Source organism: Pieris brassicae, chromosome Z, assembly GCF_905147105.1.
Source record: "Pieris brassicae chromosome Z, ilPieBrab1.1, whole genome shotgun sequence".
In the NCBI taxonomy this organism is placed as follows: domain Eukaryota; kingdom Metazoa; phylum Arthropoda; class Insecta; order Lepidoptera; family Pieridae; genus Pieris; species Pieris brassicae.
Window position 1 is genome coordinate 4948885 of NC_059680.1, and position 23179 is coordinate 4972063.

At 33.5% G+C, this 23179-nt stretch overlaps 1 protein-coding gene across 1 annotated transcript; it reads right to left on the minus strand.

Annotated features, from left to right (window-relative positions):
* Positions 1–5644: 5644 nt before the first annotated feature.
* LOC123718698 (forkhead box protein F1-like) lies at positions 5645–22403 on the minus strand. The gene is made up of 3 exons (XM_045675421.1): positions 21673–22403; positions 5965–6193; positions 5645–5766 (listed from the first exon to the last, which is right to left on the minus strand). The coding sequence occupies exons 1-2, from the start codon at positions 22388–22390 to the stop codon at positions 5982–5984; spliced, it is 930 nt and encodes a 309-aa protein (XP_045531377.1). The 5' UTR covers positions 22391–22403; the 3' UTR covers positions 5645–5766; positions 5965–5981.
* Positions 22404–23179: the final 776 nt, after the last annotated feature.

The window sequence follows — 23179 nt, forward strand, 5'->3', positions numbered from 1 at the left end:
CCTCAAAATTTCAAGCAGTTTCAACACATTAGTTTATAGATTATCCCATAGTCAACCAAGTTATCTACCATTCAAAATATAAGAAAACCAAGCTATGAATGCTGCGAGACATCCTAACGAACTATAGTTACCTAATACCTTTCTAGTGTCCAATGCATAATTCCTTCTACTTATTCGACTGACCATTCGACTTTTAAATTAAGCTAAATAAAAAAACACATGTATTTTATCAAACAGATTTTGTAAATGTATTATCCAAATGTCAATAAAAATAGGATTTAAGAATAATGTTTCGACAACAATATTGCAATTAAATATTAACAGTGAAGTTTATTTTCTTCACAAGAACTCATGTCCAACAATATATCTTTAAACTATCTACAGTTATGTCAACCGATTCATTATTGATGATAAATTCAACGGGTTCATTAATCATTCCATAATGAATCCAGAGATAATTATTTATCTATTAATTAATATATATATATATATATAAGCTTTATGCGATCGTTATAATAAAAAGTTAGTATGGCCGAAATTAAAACTTGGCTTAAAGGTCTCGTTACCAGACCATAAAATTAATTAAAATAAATAAAATGTTAGTGGCCACGGCCAATATTTTTAAACTTTTGATTTATAATTTTAAAAAAATCCAAAGGAATGGTCGCTAATTGCTTCAGGCTTTGGTAGAGATGATCACTATTCATGTTGATTTCGATATCATCGACACATCGATGTTATAGAATAAAATATCATAAGTTGAACGTAAATTATTGAGAAGGGCGCCATCTAGTGTGCATTAGATGTACTAGTTTCAAGTTGAACCTAATACCTAAGGTTAACCGTTGAATCAACTATCAAGTTCAACTATTTTCCACTAGATGACACTGATCGGCAAACTGGAGGAAGTTGTAAGTATAGTAATCATTTCTATGCATTTCTCAAGGGATAAAAAAAAGTAAATTTCTTATAATCTCGTACTCTTCGAGTGAATTGAACTTATGAAGCAAATTTGATGTATTAATGTTTTTGTAAATAATGAAACATAATAAACGACTTATTATTTATTTCTCAAAAAACTTTTCTCATATAACTGCTCACTGTATTTTCCATTTTTAAAGTTATCTTGTGAAAAAGTGTATATAAGCGATGCATGCTAGATTTAATTTCCTGCTTGCTGCTTTTGTTTTGCATTAAAGAACTGCTAAGGTTTTGTTTCGTTGTCGTTGGCTTTGCATGCAGGTCAGTAATTCTAAACGCTTTTGTATTGCACGCGTGGTGCGCAAGTAATGGAAGGATTGCATAGAGTTGGGAATGAGCGATATTCATGAATAATTGCTTATTATCCATTATTATCTAACTATAAACTTATCTAAAGAACTGTCTACGTGAAAACATGATAGAAAAATAGAAATCGCAACGGCGCAACAGCTACAATAACTAAGTAATTCCTTCCAAATGTTGTTTCAGCCTTTTTGATAATTAAACAAATAATAATAAACAAGTAATAACAGATGTTGACAGGTCACGGTGGATTCTTGTCGTATCTTTACAGGTTCAGGTTTAGACAAAGTGCTGCCTGTCCTTGTAGCAATACATCTTAATAGACAGCGTTACATGTTCTGACCGACTGTCCAATGTATGGATACGATAGGTATCCCTGAACATGCCATGAGGATAAAAGTAATAGAGACGAATTTAAAGGAAAAAATGTTCAACATTTGGTTAAGGGACATCGTTTTGGAATTTGCTGTAAAGGCCAAGGTAAAAAAGTGTGATAAAAGAAATAGGTAGTAGTTTTTAATCATCCGGGTTACCATTTAAGTAAGTTATTTAATACCTCCGTCGACAACATAACCGGGAATTATCTAGATAACTTAAAAAAGGGGGATTTACTCTAGCGTCAAAGAGACCTAATAAGTTACGATGCTTAGATAAAGGCAAAAGTGTTATATAATGTACCTTGTCATCGGTGGGCGGAGGGAAGATTTTTAAAAATGTAAAAAAAACTGTGCCATGGATATACTCGAGCGCGTCAGATATTGATATCATCCATATTCTACGTAATTAATAATGTACATATGTTAATCTCATTGTTTACATGATGGGGGTGGTCGTACGTAAGGGTTGAAAATAAGAAAAACTAATTTTTTTTCGAGCGCGTCACGTTTTCTAAGGGGACGCATATAAGTGATTTGGATGAGACGCAAGCTCGCAGCCATGTGCAAAAAAATCACCATTTTGAAATAATTAAGCGCGTCAGATTAAGATCTGACGATAATCGAGGTCTCGTCTAATGTTATAATAGAAAAAAAATTAACTTCATTGATTGATACTTTTTATAAAATAATTTAAAACGAAACAATAAAAAATCATAAAATCATCTTCATAAGCTTTCGGCAATTGAGCATTCGAACTACGAAGTAGTTTCACCTCATAATACACACTATCATAATATAACTCATAGTTAATATTTTTTAAATTTAATACACATGAGTTATATTTAAATAAAATAAAATTATCCAAAACGTTAGACAAACATTGTAAATAATATCATGCCACGAACAAGCCGTGTGATCAGCTGTGAAGTGTTGTCATCATCCAGACTGGGGACAAGTTAGAGAGGAATACAAACGCGGAGAGGTGAAGGAATTTTTGTTACTTCGCCTTCAAAATAAAAAAGTCGAGCCAAGGTCGAGGATGCCGAGATGACGTTTTTTTACAACTTATCAACCTTCTCCTTCCTTCAAGTCACTTGTAAATTGTCAGATTAGTGAAATATTCACTTTTAGAGTAATTAACTCGGCCTACCTGTCTGACGCGCTTGAGAATTTCTGATGAGGGCTTTTATACTAATCTGATACTTTGTCCTTGACGGGCGGCCATTTATATGGGGCTCATATTTGGTAGAAGGACATAACCGGGTAGAAGGTATCCTCCTGTATACCTACTAATCTGCCACGCTTTAGTAAATCCCAAAATCCCCGCTTGGGCTCCCCTACTACAAGATGCATTAGCCTATTGCAAAGACATGTGAGTATTAAGGAATTGATAACGAACTGTTGTTGATTTGAACGAACAAATCGAAAATGATCAATAGACGGTGAACTCTACAACACAAGTGGAACATGACCAGTGGTATCGTGATATATGGAAAGATAAACGCGGTCAACACGAATATGCCTAAGAAATTACTATATTATTTAAAACGCCCGCTATTTAATTTAAAACAAGATCCATTGCTTTTATGAAAATTTAAAGAAAATAACTTCCAAGTATTTGTGTTGCACATTGATATCCACAGCTTCTGAAAGGCTTCTTTATAGCGGGCCAACTCCTGTACCAGCAACGGAACAGACTAAAAGGAAAACTTCTGTCAAAATTCCAGAGTGTGCCCAAAAAACACAGGGAATGTTAATTAATTTATTTAACTTTTGTAATTTCAATAACAATAAACAATAAATATATTGTGTTAAATTTTACCGACAGTTTTATTTGTTACTGAAAACATTGATGTTTTAGATAAATCGTTTTTTTTTTTCAATCAATATTTAACGTACATAGATACTTTTAATTCTATGTTACGTTGTTGTTTGTTTTTATCGATCATCCTCGAACTGAGCACGGAACACGCGCGATTAAAACGCGCCATTTTATCTTAGTCAAGTACTGTGTGGTGTGACCATGTCCGTGTACGGTTGAATTAGATACGTAGAATGACAACTGATAGCTAAATGCTTACCCATTTATAAACCACTAAACTGTGACAATGAGGCCTGATTGGCTAAATTAAAGCTACGAGATAAACCAGACTCTATGCCTATAGTTGTACATGTCGGAGACGCCGTTTGCCACAAATATGATTATTATTGTCCGAAATTCACAGATTAGCATACTGCAATACAGGCTGGAAGTAAGTCCCTTATTCGTTGTTAATAAAGTAATCGTCTGTCGTCTCTTTTTATCGCAGAGACAATATAATGAGCTAGAAAGAGGTAAAAGAGCAGTATGGTTAATTTTGCAATGAGACTAATTTAGTTATTAGGAATAAGATTTCAGTTGTAGTTACTTACAAAAAACGTCTAGTGTGTATATTATTACCAATTTTAAACATCAAATTTAAGTTTTTAATTACATTATAATTTAATACTTTTTTTACCATAGAGTAAAGTTATTCGATGTTAATCGACGACTTTTTAGATTGGAAATCAATCAGGGCAAGAATATTTCACTTATTTATAAAAAAATTAAAGTAATATTTTTTATTTAATATTAATTTTAATCCCTTTTTTTAAATAGTTGCTTTTTTTTAAAGTATTGAAAACTTAAAACTTTTATACTGGCTAATATTCATTAAAGACTAATAATTTGGTTTTTTTTTCATTTCTCCATTTTTCGAGAAAAGCTGAATAAGTAAACTAAGTATAATATCCGATTTAATACACTATATTTTTTAAGGTTGTAAAAATCAAGACTTTTGTACTTTTTTGATTGAAAAAGAAACAATGTACATAATAAGGAATCAATTAGTTAGTGAAAATGCAAAAAATTTGCAACTTAATTCCTAATAAATATCCTAAGCTGTACTGGTACATTAATCCAGTTATAATTATATTATACAAAATTCCACCCGTATCACCTCAACGTCCGACGTTCCACGACTGAGCGTTTTTCAAGGCAATTTTTGCCGCGCACCACCGCTATGTGGAACCAGCTGCCCACTGAAGTATTTCCGAACCAATTCGAGTTAGGGTCCTTCAAGAAAAGAGCGTACAAATTCTTAAAAGGCCGGCAACGCACTCGCGAGCCCTCTGGCATTGAGAGTGTCCATGGGCGGCGGTATCACTTAACATCAGGTGAGCCTCCTGCCCGTTTGCCCCCTATTTTATAAAAAAAAAATATAAACTCTAGCTCTCAGAGGCGGTAGACATTGCTTCAGTACAGCATTGTTTCAAATTTGATTTCTCAGGTATATGAAGTAACATTTTAAAGCTCTTGATCGCTAAACTAATTGGTAATTTATGCAAATGTTATCTAAGGGCCTACAGTAATTTTACCTTTCCGTCAAAAAATAGGATAAATATAGTCAGCATAGTAGTATTTGTATGACTGAATTGTAATAGTTAGCAGTACAATTGACTGTTCACATACAGATTTGGAAATAAAATGTCTGTGGACATAACCTAGATAACCATTATAAATACAAATGAAACGTTGATAAGCGCAGAACTCAAAGACGACTGGACCAATTCGAATATTTTTTTTATTCCTTAAACACTGAGGAAGGTTTTAATGGAGAGATAAATAAAAAAAAATTAAAAAATGTTTTATTTAGTACTTAAGTTTTTATACTGGAAAAGCGAACAGCTTCTATGGGTAGCATAGCATAGGTATGAATCTACTAACATGTTAGGCTTGTTCTTGAGATATCTAGAGAGATTAAGCTGTGTACGCTCCATTAATTAATGGATTATATTTAAATTGAACCTGAAAATGCATAAATAACTTATCATTTAATGGAAATTGATTTTAGATACTCTTTTTTGGTTTTAGACTTAAGCTTACTTAGAAATAATTTTATAATACAAAATCTATATTAACTAGACGTAAAAAATATGTCTAAATTATAAAAAAATACTATTCACGGGGAAGATAACTATTTTAATTAATTTATAATCTATCAGAATCGTTTAAAAATATTGAAGTTTTACTCTGCTCTTGAAACGTAGTCTTTTTTATCCCTTCAATGCTTCCGTGTCCTGAAATCTGAAAATAAAAATAAGATTTAGAAAAAAAATATTATTAACTACTAAGTTAATTCACAGAAAATAAGACTTAGCCTAAAGGTCTCGTTACCAGGCCATACAATTATTTAAAAAAAATGTATTTAATTCAAATGGACGAAGAATTTAAGTCGAATAACTACGAGTATGCGTACAACCACTTTCCTAGATTAAAACTTACTTTATCCGATAATTCCTTCATATAATGTGATCGTAATATGAGTGTATGGTAGGAGCCGCTGATGTGGACGGTGTCGGGGAAGACAGTGTTGGCAGCGGTGTCGGCGGCTTGCAGTCACCAATGGTGGACAGCGATGAAGGCAAATGATGTCCGAAGCTCATTACGCTACTTATTGTGGAGCTGCCTAGCGAACTCGGTGGTAACATCTGGCTGTGAACCCCACGCATACCTGAAACATTTTTTATTTGTAAACTATCTTCTAATTACCGATTATATAAAAACACCGCATTTCTCTCGCAGAGCATTTGTAAACAAAGACAGTCAGAAGGTTCTTCAGTCAATCTTTTAAATCGGACAAATGTGGTTTATAATAGCTTCGATCGTATTAGTAAAGTATGGAAAATATTGGCTTTATAAAAACATTCGTTCATTGATTTATTTTTCCAGAAGAACTCACGAAATAAAGAATTCTCCAACATCTCTTGACTGTATACACCTATGTCTATAGTCCAAATATCAAATATTTTTAAGACTACTTTCAAATATTACGTATTCAATGCGTACGTATACAACTGGAACTTTCTGTTTCTAGTCGCCTCCCGCCTCAAACATTCAGGGCAACGTCTGACAACGCGTTGATACACAATCAGGTGAAATCTCCGACACATTCGGCATTTGTCTGTGGCTCTATAATTGCACGGATCCCATCGCCCGCCGCGCCTGCCTCACGTCTTTTCACACCCACGGCTCACTGATCGGTCTAATCGCCTTAATTTAAACAAACCTACCAATTGGATTAATTTTGGAATTCCCAAATCTATTTTCTGTAATTCTTGACATGTGTTACATGAACCAATCCTTTAAAAGTATTACCAATCTGGTTGTAAGTGGTATTTAATTCCGATGAAAGGGTTACATTACTCGCTCGATGAACTCTTTGTGGCTCTTGTCAACACTTTACACAGTGCATTAAGTGGAAGTATGGTTTCACGATAGAACAAATTCATGTTAAGTTGACGGTTGATGAATGATCTTGAGTAATACACATTACAATTCAAAGTAAAAATGCCGGCGACTGTATAATACATACATCGCGATTGTTATCGTTAATGACAGCCTTGTCTGAATGCCGTAAAGTATGGGGCAGTCATCATGATAGCCGCCTTGTTTGACATTTCTTACTTTATGTACATACACTATTGTTAGAAAAATATGAACATTGAAGAATCTGAATAGAGAAAATATTTGTAAAAGGTTAGTGTGGACTAATGAAGTATTCGCATAACTCGCAAAGCAGTTCAATCAACAAAATAAAAAAAAAACGCCAGCGATTTATGTGAATCCTGAATGCCAATTTAGTTGTTATTCGTGTCTGAGGCAATGTTAGCTATACATTATCTTATAAATCTTATGTGGAATAAGTGACTATATATCGTTTTAATACACCTACCTAAGCATTAAGGATTCACGATGACGCAATATACCAGAATAAAATTAAACATCATTCGCAGTTCTGTTAAGATATATAAACGAGTCTTATAAATCTTCAATAATATGAAAAATCTTACAGCTTCTCTGGTGTATACGCGAAAAACAATTGTCGTACAATATTTGACTGGATCGATAGGTCAATGGCGCGAATCGCTTTATTGTGATTGGTTTTTTCATTTGTTATTGAATTATAACTATAGGCCTATCAAAATCAAACGAAACGCGCGAATCATTTTGTTTATTTATTTTTTGTTTTATCACACCCGGCTGTTAGTGTCAATTTATTTGAAGACTTATAAGACCTTATAATAAATTCGCTTTTGTGATATCTGACTTTTTACCTGAAAAACTAATACTTGGTGAGAATACTCATTTAACTGGAGAACAGTAATATTGTTGACTATCTGGTATTGCGCCTTCGATCCACCCTGAATGAAGGAAATTTAAAAAAATCAATATTTCGTATCTATGACTACTAAATTTGTAAAATATCAAATTACAAGACAATAAAAGTAACCTAAAAGGGTTAAATGTTTTGGACCGATGCATCTGTTCGCCTTTTTTATGGATCTCGTATTTACATACGACTTTTATGGAGTTTTATTTACATAGTAAACCTTAGTATTTAACAATAATTTTTGACACGTTGCTTATCGAAGAAATGAAAAACTATTTTAAATGGCAATGTTTAACGTATGTAAAATATGTAATTTTGACGAAATGGAACATATTGGTAGGTTATGTACCAATAGGGTATGCTTAAGTTTGTGATGGGGCACTACGACAGCTTAGAAAAACGTGGTTCTACAATTAGAAGAATTTCGATGAGTAAAATAAAAAAATAGTCTCTAAACTAATAAAAAAATTACATGAATTAAAAAAATTATCAATTATAAACTCACTGAACTGAATTAACGTCGCCTAATAAATCAGTCTGAAATGAATTAACATTTGTATTGAAGTAACAAAATATAATATTATTTATTACAATTTACCCATACCATATTGAATGTTAGAAAATATGCTGGATAGACACCACTTTTTTTGGGAAAATGCATTACACATCCCGTGGCACGACTGCCTCGTGGTGGAGGGTTATGTGGGAAACGCTGCTGTGCATACCCACTAAAACCCACGTACCACCAGCGCACAGCGTACCATCCACATCCCACCACGTGATTAGCCGTTGAAATCACGCCCCCCTATGGCAATAAATGATTTCGAATGGACCTTGGCACAGCAAGGGACATTCACATCGGCCAATTCGCCCTGATTTGTAAAGCTGGGGGAGGTCGTGTACAAAGATGTCGGGAATACGTCAGCAGCCCTTCTTAAGGGGATTAACTAATACATAAGAAGATAGAGAAACCGAGGACTGTTGACTGTACCATAAAGGAAACGTATAGAATGTTATTAACACATACTATTTACTCTTCTATTGGCATAATAATACAGAAGACCTCCCACATTTACAGGAAAATGTAATATGCATCAATACTGGTGTCAATTACTGAAGCTATTTTTGACTGAACGCTTTAAGTCCATGTCGAGTTATTTATAAAACATTGTTATAGAGTAAAGCAAGATTATGATTATTAAATTTAATTAATTACATCTAATGGATATTTTGTACATTATGAATACGATTATAAGGACAAAACATATATAATTGTTTGGATAATTCAATTATGATATAAGTATTAATCAAATTATTAAAATATCAACCATATATGAACTGTGGAAAATGTATTTTACGAAAATAATGAGCGAAGAATTTTGTAGTAATGTACGTTCATTAAATATATATGACTCAAGATTACGATGCAGCCACATTTTCCGAATCTGGCTACATTTAGTACTAAATTCGAATTTCAAACAAACGTCAGTTAATGTTAAATCAAAAAATTTAATAAACGCGGCTATCAAGGTTCGTAAACATCGTATTGAGGTTGTCGTTCTTAAAACTCCTCATATTTTTCGTAATGTCGGCATTCACACGGATAATTCTCAAAATACCTATGCATTAATAAAGATCAAACGTTTCGTACAAGCAGGCGATAGTGTAAACAGATCATACCCGTAGGTAGACTGCCGAGTGCTACGCCCGTTGGCGTCTTACATCTAGTAAAGTCATACGCACGATTGTCTATACGTTAACTCAACACGTACTAATAATAGGTTCATATTTTAACGACGCATTTAAAAAGAGCTTTGCCATTAATATTTTATAAATTTGTCATGCTGTAATTTATTGTTTTAAAATGGTAAGTTTTTTATATCAACATATTATTATTTACTAAATTATGAGTCCAGAATTTACGTAATCATGAGTAAGAAGCTTATATGTATGTTAACCGCACATTAATAATAACTGTATAAGCATGGAAGGGTTAGAATACTGATATAGGCGTGTTAGTCAAGTATGAACTTAATATTATTTATTTTCTTGTTTTAAATTTCTAACACCAACAGATAAAATAGCCCATGTTTACATTAACCGTGCGAATGTCACAGTTAGGGTTGACAATCGCACTTTTTGTCCTGTTCCACTCGCTGCTATGAGCTGCTGATTGCATCGAGGTGACTGCCTCGACTAAAACCCTAGAAACCCTACCCTACTGTCAGTCCTAGAATGCTATCGTATTTCTCGTCCATCGTATTCGTCTTCTTTAATAATTGCGCTGCTTTTTTTAACAATTTGGACTTTTTCTTTTGAGTGATATTTGAAGTGGAAAAATAAATGCGACATTTCGGTAATTGAGAAATAGTATATTTTCTAATGCTATATTTACGTGCCCATTAACCTCGAAGAGGTGATGTGTTTATAAGGCGAAATGTAAAATCAGACTCGCCAATAAAGGGAATCGTTGCGCAGACGCTATAAATCGGCAATTTATTAGAACGGATACGTTCCGTGAACATTTATAGGTGATGAGTGCCGTATATTCAAGATAATCTACGTTTTTTGACACCTTTTAATTAATCAATATTTTTCTTGAGGCATTTGTAGTTTTGACAAAAACGTATCAAACGGGCATAAATGATAATAATCTTTTGTTTTTTTACGCTTTTAGACTATGACTAATTTCAAAAATTCAATTTGTTATAACTGTTTATTATAGTGTATCCATTATTACGCAAAGGAAAAAATATTTAGTAATATGCAAATATAGAGTATTTAACTTGAATAGTTATATTAATAATGATTTCAAATGGAAAAATAGAAAACTTTATTTTTATAAGTCTGGTTCCTGTTTTTAACCATATCTGGATATAAAGTTACTTAGGGACTTAAAGCAATGTTAGTAATCACTTCCGATATTATGAATAATAAATCTTTGCTTGCGTGTTATATTTTGTTTAATATGTATATGAAACCTCTTTAGAGTTTACAAACTTTTCTTTGTCAATTACGCTTTCCAAATGCATTACCACTTAAGCCACAGACATGGAATTCTGTAATAAAATAATTCTCATTTCAATGCTTCATGGATGTATATGCCTTGCACAAATGCACATGTTACCGCAGGTTTTATGATCTTTGTAAGGGACGTATGGCTTCTGAGAAACCGGCACACATGGACAGCAATAAAACGCAGATTATCAGGCTATCAATGGACCAGTAGACTGTATGGAAGCGAACTAGGTACCAAGTACATGGTTTTTGGAGAATCTCTCGGATTTTTATTACGCAAAATATTACAGAAATTGAGACATGTAAATGTGTGTAGATGGGAATTTATTTGAATATTTAAAAACTATTTCAAAAAAGTTTGTTTGTTTCTAGCACCCAGTTAGTTCTCAACACTCACAGACAAGTACAACAGCTGGCGCGACCCCAAAGCAGCGAAAAAGAATAAATGCCCAAATTTCTTCTATTTCCTCCAAGTCCGTTTCCTTTGGAATAGAAACTCTTCCTATTTATCCATTTGTATTTATTACTAATATCATTAATAATAAGAAGAAAGTAAGTTAAGAATATTGTATATACTGTATTGTATACTTAAGTCTGTCCATAAATACTGATACAATTGAAAATTAACAAAATTTGAATTTAGAATAGGTCATTTTTATATCATTGTTCATTAGGTTTTTCCATATTGGCGCCAATACATTATTACAATATTCTGCACTAAGTACAAAGCAGGTACGGAGCCAAATGCAATTTTTAAAACTCTCCATACGCCTTGGTTTTAGTAAAATATTTGTGTCTCGGGCTATTAATAGATACAACGAGACATCCTCTGTTCGGGTAAGAAAAAGATCTGGCCGTCCACGTAGTGTTCGTACGAAAAAGATGGTCAAAGCAGTAAGGGAAATAATTCGAAGTAATCCTGTCCGAAAGCAAAAGATTTTATGTCGGCTGATGAAGATAACACCTAGAGATACATACTAGTCGAGACCTATAAGAGACGTACTAGTCGTTTATTAACTGATAATTTTGAAAAGAATGGGGTGGTAAAACCGAAACAAGTACTGAAGCGGTAGGCAAAGGAAAGTCAAAAAAAAAATAGTTTACGGATTAGATTTTTTTTACAATTGAGCAACATTTTAACATACAATTTGCCCGTATTTATGCTGAAAGCTGTAAGAAAGCTTTCCAATTAGTCGACAGAGTGCGACGTGGGCGTTATCCGACTTCAGTGGGGTATTAACTATGAAGGAGTGACTGAGCCATATTACCATAAGCCATATACGTTATCAAAACATAAGCACAACACTTCATCAGAGCTGAAGACTCGTCTAGTCCCGATCTTAATCCGCCGGATTATGATTTATGGTCAGTTTTAGAGAGTACGGCTTGCTCTAAAGGCTATGATAATTTGGAGTCCCTAACACAATCCGTACAGTTGGCAGTGAAGATGTTTCCCATGGAAAGAGTGCGTGCTTTATTGATATCTGGCCTCAACGTTTAAAGGTATTAAAGGTGTATTGCAACCCATGGAGACCACTTCGAATAAGCTTTTTTATATTTTAAATTGTTTTATATTTATGTATTTTTTTTACTTTGTTTCAGTATTTTTGGCTAGGCTAGGTGTTTGAATTTGTGTGTTTAAAATCTATACTGTTTATTTAAAAAAAATTATACATGGCAGGGTTGCCACCTGAATTTTATTTATTTAAGGGAGGATGCATTTTCTTTTCGAATTGCCAGGAAAATATGATTCTGTAGGAGGTTGTTGTCACGTTATGTTATTCTATCCTTCATATGTATAGGGAGATTATTGATAGCTGCGCAAATTGAAAGCGAAAGTGACCATTTTCTAGTTTGATGTGTGAGTGAGATGCTGTATTAACATGAGTTGGGTGCTGAATAAAAGAATAGATGAGCAATGTTCACCAATTTGATTCCATAAAAAAATATCGTAAGCTATCATCGTGATTTAATAATTTTTATTAACACCTGAAATATATGTTTTTTTTTCAATCTTGATTTTGTTCCTTTTGAATATACTCTGTAAAATTATCCATTATTATTATCACTACTACGTTAGTTTATATTGTAAATACTGTATTTGTCTTGAAAATCAATAAAATGAAATTTCGTCAGGGTTGCCACCTGACTTTTATTTAACTTTACTCTGAAGGATAAATATCAAAACTGCATACGAATTACCAGGAAAATATGATTCTATAAGAGGTTGTTATTATGTTATGTTATTTTATCTACCATATGTATAGGGTATGTATGTATCATGTGCCTATGTATTGATAGCTGCGCTGCGCAAATTGATAGCGAAAGTGACCGTTTTCTTCTTTAATGTGTGAGTGAGATGCTGTATTGAAAAATAACAGTTGGTTGCTGGAAAAAAATGATTTGATTCCAAATATGATTTAATAGCGTAAGCTAAATTCGTGACGGCTACGAAGTGTAAAGTGTTTTTTTGGAGTTACGGTAAAATATAAGTCCGTTACTGAAAACTTGGTTACTACTTTAAACCAACAAAAATTTTAAATTATTGCCAGTCTAAATAATCATGAATAAAGCTATGTTCGCATCCATCTTGACAGATCCCTCCCACAGAAGCAGATCAGGTATTTCACATTAGTCTTATATTGCTTGATACTCTCGAGACATTTCCTAAGATCGAAATAATACCATAACCTATTTACTTATGCTATCCTGGTACAGTATCGTCTGTCTTCTAGAAATTATATAGAAATAGGTAAGAAAGATAATTTACATTTTTATGTTGTTTACATTAAGAAAAACATCTGCAAGACCTATTTGTCTATGCCTTATATATATATATAAGCATAGCTATTAAATATTCAATGTCGAATATTGAATTATTTAATTGTAGCATCTACAGAACTAACTACATGTGGTGTAAAAAAACGTGTGTGTTTATTAATTTATTGTACACGATGAAAACAAGATAAAAATCTTTTCAAACGTTTTATTTTTCGCCTTATAAAACGACATTAGAAAAAAAACACTCTCATCATTCTTCCCTAACGCGCCAAAAAAGTATATTACTTAAAAAAAGCTAAAATGTTGACTATAGCTAACTTCAGGGTGTCGGTTTTTTGTGACAGCGTGCACGCTATCATGTTTCCTTAACGCGCCAAAAGTAGTACAATATCGTCTGAATCTCAAATTTTGTGTTTCGTGGTTATTGTTTTTTGTAATAGACAAGTAGGTGTACAGCCTTCATGACGCTTTCCTCACGATGTTTTTCTTCACATGCGCACATAGAAAATCCATTTTTGCACAGTCGGGGATCGAATCTACGACCTCAGTTTGAGCCACGCCTTCAAAAATAAACAATTTTGGAAAAATAATAAGTGTTTTCAACATTATAAAATATCTACTATGATTATAAATTCTAAAAGTAAACTTCAACAAGGCTCTGCTACGCGGAGCTACGAATTCTGTAGCTTAGATATTTTAGAGCTTTCATTTATCTCTCGTTTATTTCCCCTTTTGCTATTTGTGTGTATTGGTGTGGGTCCTATTCGTTGTACTTTTTTTCTTTTTCTGGGTTTTCTGGGTTGCCTGAAAACTGAAAATGATCTTAGCGATAAGACCAGCTTTTTACATCTTTCGTCACAATATAGACTTTTAATTAATATTTTTTTTTTTAGATTTCGCCTATAAACTTTAACATTTGTTTCTGTACCAGCAGTGTGAGTAACCCTATTACAAGTAACTACTCGATATCTATTGGATCCTGGTAATATCAGTCTAAAATTACGTCAATAAGTTCGCTGCTGCGCAGTCATCCAGAAACTTGCAGCCTGCATATCAGTGACGCTTATATGACGTATTCCTAGGATCCTATATCTGACCTTCACCAAACAAATGAAAGTAGCCTGTGAAACAACTCGACAGGCAGGCTAACTGAAGAGTTAATTTTTTTATTAAATAAATACTAACTGTTTACGTAAACTTATTTCATTATATTTAGAAGGTTGTTTTGTTTTGTAAAATGTAAAATTTAAATTAAACGTATTTTATTTAATTAAGTTTTTGATCAAATATAATTGTTACTTAGCCAAGACATCAAGCGAAATTTATTATATTATTAAATGCAACGTATAAATAATATCTACCTACTACTTACAGTAAACCATGAGTAACGATTTCAATAATTATAGCCGCAGTCGATGTAACACATTCCAAGAAATTACAATTATTTTTGTAACGTCAAGCATTTATGCCTCAGCCATGCCTCTCCAATGAATTATTTTCTAAATGCGTAATGCTCGTACAGTGTTTATACCGCAGAGTAACCGGCGTGTCTTAGGGTAAGAATGATTCTCGTAAGTCAAAAATATATTGGATTTGACATCATACTTGACACTATGTCTCGACCCTATCATGCCGGAATATCCTTTAGCCCAAATGCTGTTTAACAGGCGCAAATGGCTGCACTCTGAGATCAGTTCCAGTTTTAAATATAATTATAATTTGAAATATAATCCTAATTTCATTGAAACACTATTAACTAAAAAATATGATGAGAAAATTAAGTATCATTGAATAAAATAGCGTAACATTGTAACCATAGAACCGGTTATAATTTCAATGATGGGATCAAGCGCTCTCCATCTACTAATAATAATAATAAAGAAGTTACCGATGAAAACCCATATTTAATTTTGAATTTATTTAAAACATAAACAATATGGCATACTTTTAAACCAGAGACATGGAAGTGATGTGCAATCATAAATCGAAGAATGAACGGAGTGAGTTGTGGTGGTCTTAAGTAGCTGCAGAGTTCAAAAATATCATAAAGGCTGCAGTTCTTTTATCATCTGTAGCGCCAATGCTGCTAAACCATTACATCGACTGCGAACATACTCGATATTTTCTCGGACCGCCCATCAGATTATAGGAAGGGCATTCTGTTACACTATGTTAGGTTTTTGCACTATGTTTTGAAATTTTTCTGTCTGTCTCTATGTCTTTTGTATAGTGATCGTTGTTTGCCCGTGTAGACTTATTAATTATAAATATTGGTATGTTATAAGCATTATGTTTGTGCACGCCGTCCGCAGCTTTTATCTAGGATACACATTGGTTGCCAAATGTATAACTTCTTCTATGCTGTTTTTTGTTGTGTGGCCTTATTAACGCGGCTATTTATAAATAAATAATTAGGCGCACAGTGGTTTAAAAACTCAATCGGTGTTATCTCGCTTTACAGAAGTATAATTTTAAAGAACAGATTGATGGGATCAGCCATAAGGAGTGAGATTTTCATGGAATTATAACAAACACATCTAAAACTTTTTAATATATTATTACAGAAAATGGCTCACTTTTAATTTCATTGTGCGCATTGTGTACCTTCCGCTGAGTGGTTGATTTTGTCTTATATTCTATGCTTTCCCAGTGCATAAAATACATTCGACATGTATAAGGATATTTTAAATACTGAGTTACTTTCGCATTATACAAGAAGTGTGAAGCTGCCAAACCATAATAAACAAATCTACTTTTTCCATTTAAATTTGTTACATTGGAAAACGAAGATGACTCAAGACCTAATAATCTTGATCACATCTTATGAGATATTTAAGCTATTTAAAAATACAACAACCGAGACTAAAACAAAAATATATAATAATATTTCCAAGTTTACTTAATAAAGACCATTATTAATTTAATAGTAAAAAAGATCTGTAGTCTGGAGTTATATCAAGTGCGTGTAACTAACTGGCACTGCAAGCAAAGCGTCACTGCTTTTCATGCAATGCCAACTGTCAGTTTGAACTTGCACAGCCTTGAAACTTGTAAACTCGAAGTTTAACCCTCTGCGCATGTATGCGATCCTGGTAACTATCGATAAACTTTTCCCCAAGGCTTGCCCCATATTCTTTGTGTGTAATTAATTAATTTATAAAATGGTTTTATTTAAATAACAAACAGCATTAATGATGAAGTAAGAAATGATAAAGAGGAATTATTTACTTGAGGGCAAAATATCTTTTTTTTTAATTGAACACAGCAACCCTAGCTAGAACAAACGTATGTGTCCATGTTTAGATTTCTTAAATACATTACTTAATTACATGAACGAATAAGCTAATTAATGGATAATAAAATAGATACTTTTTATTGTCCATTATTATAAATTATATAAAATTTGGTTTATCGACCTTATACAGGCAGAAGTGAATCTGGGATACCAGAGGGAACGCTAAGCTATCTTCGTAGGTTCAAAATAGCCAGCAGTTGGCAGTAGAGCTAAGGTGGAAAGGGAACTGGTAATACGTTGATCCCCACTTAAAATCAATATGCATTCATAATACATATTATCCCAAAAATATTTAATAAGTTACAATTAGTTAAAAAGTAATAAAAAATCATGCAATGCATTTGGATGTTGCGAGGTAGAAATTGCAGTCCAACGACACCTTCCCCATTCCAACTACCAACCAACACCCAGTTGGCGGAAGGCTTGCATTCTCCACCCTCTAGGATCTATAACTTCCTAGTGACTGTAATGCAAAATCATTGCACTTCTACGTGTCGTAAACACGAGTGCATTTTATTATGTACAATTGAGAGATTTCTGCCCCTAGTATATAAAATCTTCGCAGTGGTATGCGGTCTTGGTAACTGTCAGTAAACTATTCGCCTAGGGCTACTAGTTTTTGAGGAAAATATTCCAACGGTTTCCTAGGCAATATAAAAATATTGTTTTATGTATTTGTCAAGTAAAACTATAAAAAAGTAATATCTTTAGGAATTTTTTATAATTTTTATTTATACGCCACAACCCTAGCTAGAACCAAATTATGTCCATGTTTTGATTTCTTAAAATACTATTTTCGCATGAGTGATTTCTGAAGTTTCACAAAATCATGATCAATGATTAAAATTAAAAAGGAATAATAACGTAGTAAAGCGTAGTTTAAATAATTAACGCACTTTTATTCATAAATACCGGTATTTATTTTATTGATTCCCTTACATATACATATATTAAATATAAATATATCTATCTCTACAGATATGTATGCACTCCAGGTGGGGGTTAGTAAGCGTCCACTACACGGCGCTTATAATCCACGAAAGTAGTACACGTGTTCGCTGCTTTTCACTTTCAGTTAGAACTTGCCTTGAAACTTGAAAACTCTAAAGTTTAACCCTCTGCGCTTGTATGCATTCCTGGTAACTATCAATAAACTTTTCACCAAGGCCTACCACTTCTGATAAAATAAACCTGTGTGTAATTTAATAATTTATAAATAAATAATTAATAAATCATCGATCGATTTCATAAATACAATTGATAAATAAGTAAGAAATATACTTGAGGGCAAATTTGTTCTTTTTTATTTATTTTAATTTAACGAAGCAACCCTAGAACTAACTGCTTTCCTAATAACTCACTCAGACTTCTGAAGTCAAGTCATAAATAAGACTTAAGATTAATATTTCAGTGCGAACATTACTAATTAATATGTAATTAGATACTATTTATACTATTTTAGTATTTACAGTAAGTAAGTAGTAATCCATTGAAAAGAGTCACAGATTTTTATTTTAAATAAAATTATATAGTATTTTTAGAGTAATTTAATTTGTTACATCGGAATCTTATGCAGGCAAAAACGAATCTGGGATACCAGACAGATTGCTAAGCCATCTTGGTAAAAAGAAAATGAACTCCTATTTTGAACCCAAAGATATTTCATAAGTTCAAAAATGCATTGGATGTTGCGAGATTGAAATTGCAGTCCAACCTCACCTCAGCCTTCCACATTCCAACTACACCTAGGTGGCGGAACGCTTGCATTTTCCACCCTCTAGGATCTATACCTTCCTAGTGGCTGTAATGCTAAATATTGCACATCTACGTGTCGTTATTTACAATTCCCGAACAATTGAATGAATGTTCCTAGCACAAATGTAATGAATACAAAGTATGAGCTTTATGAGTCAATTTAGAAAATCTTAGTTAAAAGACTTCATAAATACCGCTATTTATTTTAGGATACCCTTATAAAATATAACGGTTATTTTATGTAAAAAAACAAATAAACTTTAATAAATAAACAATTTTTTGGGCCTGGTCTCATAAAATATCTAAACTAGTGTTATTATGAATAACTATGAACGAACATAACTAAAAGTAAAACTCATCCCTTTATCTAGTTCCGGGGGGTGGGTGGTGCATTAAGCTTCCACTACAAGGCGCTTATAATTCCCTAGTAATCGCGTGCACGGCATTGCACTCGTATCTTTCAGCATATATACGTGATACCAGTATTATATAATTAATAAAAAAGGGCCTATCTATGTTTATTATATTAAACCAGTGCTTTAATTAATCAATTAATTTTCTGATAACAAAAAAATACGCGATGACATAATTGATTAAATTCCAAGAAAATTAACCTACAGACCCACAGATCACGACTAACGTCCAAAAGTTATAAGATATATATATACATATATAGATTCCGTATCAATACTAAAATAGTCACTAATTTTTTTAAATATTGATGGTAAATTTCTTAATAATTCTTGCAAACATGTTTTACATTCACCTAGTACTACGTGACAGTTATTTAATATATGTTAATGTAATTTATATTAATGGGACCTACCTACCTGGGATTCATATGCTAATTATTCACGGGAACGTGGAAAAATTATAACTAAGAGCATCACTGCGAGGGACGAAAACTTGCAGAGCAAAAATGAAACTGCAATCAAAATGCATTAAACTATAACTATGTTGCGTTTACGTATGTTATCTTAATTTATCTTATCACTGAGCGACTATACCAATGAATGTCTATTTCAATTAAAATAAAAGTTTTAAATATCGTATTTTAAAATCTACTTACTACATTCTTATGCGATCTTAGTAGTTGTATGCACGGAAATGCACACATCGAAAGCGATCTCCGATAAATTATATATATATATATATATATATATATATATATATATATATATATGTATATTATTTTTATGTTACTTTTTTAATAAATAAACTAAACTGCAAATAATTAAAATATTTCAAAAAAAAATAATTGCCATAAAAGAAGAGTCTTTTTTCAATGCATTTGTTATTTTTTATAATCACATAGTGGACTGCTGAAGTATAAAACTGTTGTCTGGCAACCCAGGAACTGCAAAAACACAAATTGACACACTCTATGGCATGGATTGCGGCAAAATCATTTCATCATACTCAAAACAGATTCTCAACTGTAAATGTTTTTACTTAAAAAAAGTTGTTTTCGACCTGTTTTATCTAAACGCGTCTATGGTAGCAATTGTTAATCATCGAGTAATAAAGTCACGTACCACTTGAGCTCGTGAAGTGGGCCAGGATCGCGAAGCGTTTCAAGTGCTACTGAAAGATTTACTACGTAAAAATTCACGTGGGTATTTCAACTACTGGGCTAAATTTCATAATTCAATCGTTTTAGAAGTGCTTACAAGAAATAACTTTAGCGGCCGTATTTAATATTTAGTTGTATAATTATACTATACGCGTAAGTTAATTGAAGAGCGGTGGCTTCAGCGTGCTATTCTCATCCCTGAGGTCGTAGATTCGAAGACGGTTGTGCACCAATAAACGTTCTGCCTATGTGCGTATTTAAAAATCGCCCGACCGGTGAAGGAAAACATGGTGAAGTAACCGACATCCCAAATAAATTGAAAGAAAAAAATAAATGATAATGAGTAACTTTAGATCTAAAATAGTAGATTATGTCAAAATGGTGTAGGTACTGCTATGGGGGTTACTGCTCATTTATTTAACGACTGAATATCCAAAACCATTTTAGTTTCTATTTGTATCTTTCTGAAAATTTAAGTAACGAAAACTCCTAATTAACCACTTGGGCGTTCTATAAACCCTTATATGTCCTGCACCCATTTTTATTATCGTTAAATCTATCAGAATATAGACCTCATGATCCTGGTGTAGTGTTTTTTTATTCTAGAATATTGTATAAATTGTATAATTAAAAAATAAGCAAATTGTATAAAATATTTGCTTATATATCTTTACGTGACGAATGCCTTGATATTTGATAAAAATGTATGCCAGGCTGACTCTAATTTACTTTATGGCTTTGTTTAATAAAATTAATAACGTACTGATAGATAGATATCATTTTATTTATTAAAAACTTATACGAAATTTTCAATATTTTATTTTATAATTAACATGCATTATAGCACGCCAAAGATTAGAATTGTGAAATAGTGGTCGCGGAACGTACCTTGCACACATTTTTTGGACATCCAATTACAATAGATAACTATGTGTATACAAGGGATGACGATGGGATGATTTAAGAGAATACTTCTATCAAAAGTATGAACAGATATTAATTTAAAAGGTTTGGATTATAAATTAGTTTTCAATTTTATTTCTATCAATGCTCAATTTAAATAAGTAATTTCTTAAACTTACCAAACATTTGATACAAAACGCCCAAAGCTATTGAATTATTTATATGATTTCTTACTATTTCGTGAAAACATTCGTAGCGCTTTAAAGAATATTATTATAGTATAAGTAAAAATGTATATAATAAATGAATATTCACATGAGCACACATCACGTCACAACACGTCGAGATGGATTAATAACTAAGACAATTATATCATAATTGTAGAAAGGTCTCTAAATGTAATTTTTAGTCAGCAACAACCAAAACAAACTAACGTTGTTTCAACAGACTAATCTTGGCTTAAGACTTAACAACTACAAAAAGGTATAAACTCACCATGATCATTGGCAACTGCGTACTGGTAGTTGGGTATCAGGTCCGGGAGGTCATGACGCGACGGCGGAGATGCCGCTTGGGGTCGGTATCCCGGTTCCACCGAACTGTATGCTAAGGGCCACTCTCGTTCCCCCATTCCACCATACGAACAATACTCCCCACCATAAGCCAACTGCTGGCTCGTTCCGGCATGTGGATATGCACAAGCCCCATAATCTATCCCTGTGGTGCCGTTTGAACTCGTACTACCGCTTCCGAGATCATAGCCAGACGGCTGCGACGGCGGCAACGCGGGCACACCACCTCCACATAAGTATCCGCCACTACCGAATTGTGGCTTCAAAGCTTGACATTTACGGCGGAAGCCTCTCGGTCGTCGCCGAAATGATCCTTCCTCAAACATAAATTCTGACGATGGATCAATCGTCCAGTAATGGCCTTTTCCTGGCCTTCCCAATCCTTTTGGTAATTTTACAAAACACTCATTCAAGCTTAGATTGTGCCGTACGGAATTCTTCCAGCCCTGATAAGAGCTACGAAAGAAGGGAAACTGTTGTTGAAGAAAAGCGTATATTTCGCTGAGCGTAAGCCTTTTGTTTGGCGAGTGGCGAATAGCCATCACAATGAGGGCTATGTAGGAGAAGGGTGGCTTTTCCTGCCGACGCGTGGCAGGCGCCCGACGGGCCGCGTCCTCGGTTGTTTGCTCCTCGGTCTTCATACGTGCGCGTACAGCCGCGAGCGAGGGAACAGTGCGCCGCCCACCATGTGCGTTGCGCCCGCGCCGCCTTAAGCCGCGCCCCGAACGCCTCGCGTCTATCACACCCACGACATTTCACGAGCGCTACATTTTCAGGCTTGGGGTAATTTAATTGTAATAAGATTTGAACAAATTTACGCCTCATTTTGTATTACTTGCGATATATCAAGCGAGCAGGAATCCACCGATTGTAAATACGTTGTCGCACTGTAATACATTATGTATACTCGTTTATTTAAATAAGTAACTATGTCAATATTAGACACTATTAAAAGAGATACAACAGCGACTTCTCTTCCGCGGAGCGTTTGTGACAATGTTCGTGGGTTGAGGTGAAGAGTTTTACTATTAAGACGAAGAGGTCGTTACACTGATCTCCCGCAGCCTGTATCATCCACAAACTCGTACAAACACAAAACAGCGGAAAGCCCGCTTAGACAATAATATTTATCCGTCGCAAGGACGGCTGTCGAACGCCCGCTCTTGACCTAGCACAATTAAACCAAACATTTTACTAGATCTATAAAACAGCTTCACGACGTACACCAAATATTTACCATAAAGCGTAAACCAAAAGATTTGCATTAAACTCTCCGGATTTATTTACTAGCGATAACGAGAGGGAGATAAATCAAGCTATTTTCAACTTTGTTACGATGTTACGATGAGTTATTGTAGTTTTTTTTGTTATGAACGCTCACAGGAAGTCACTATAAACGGTAAGCAGAACGCATATTAGTTGTAAAACAT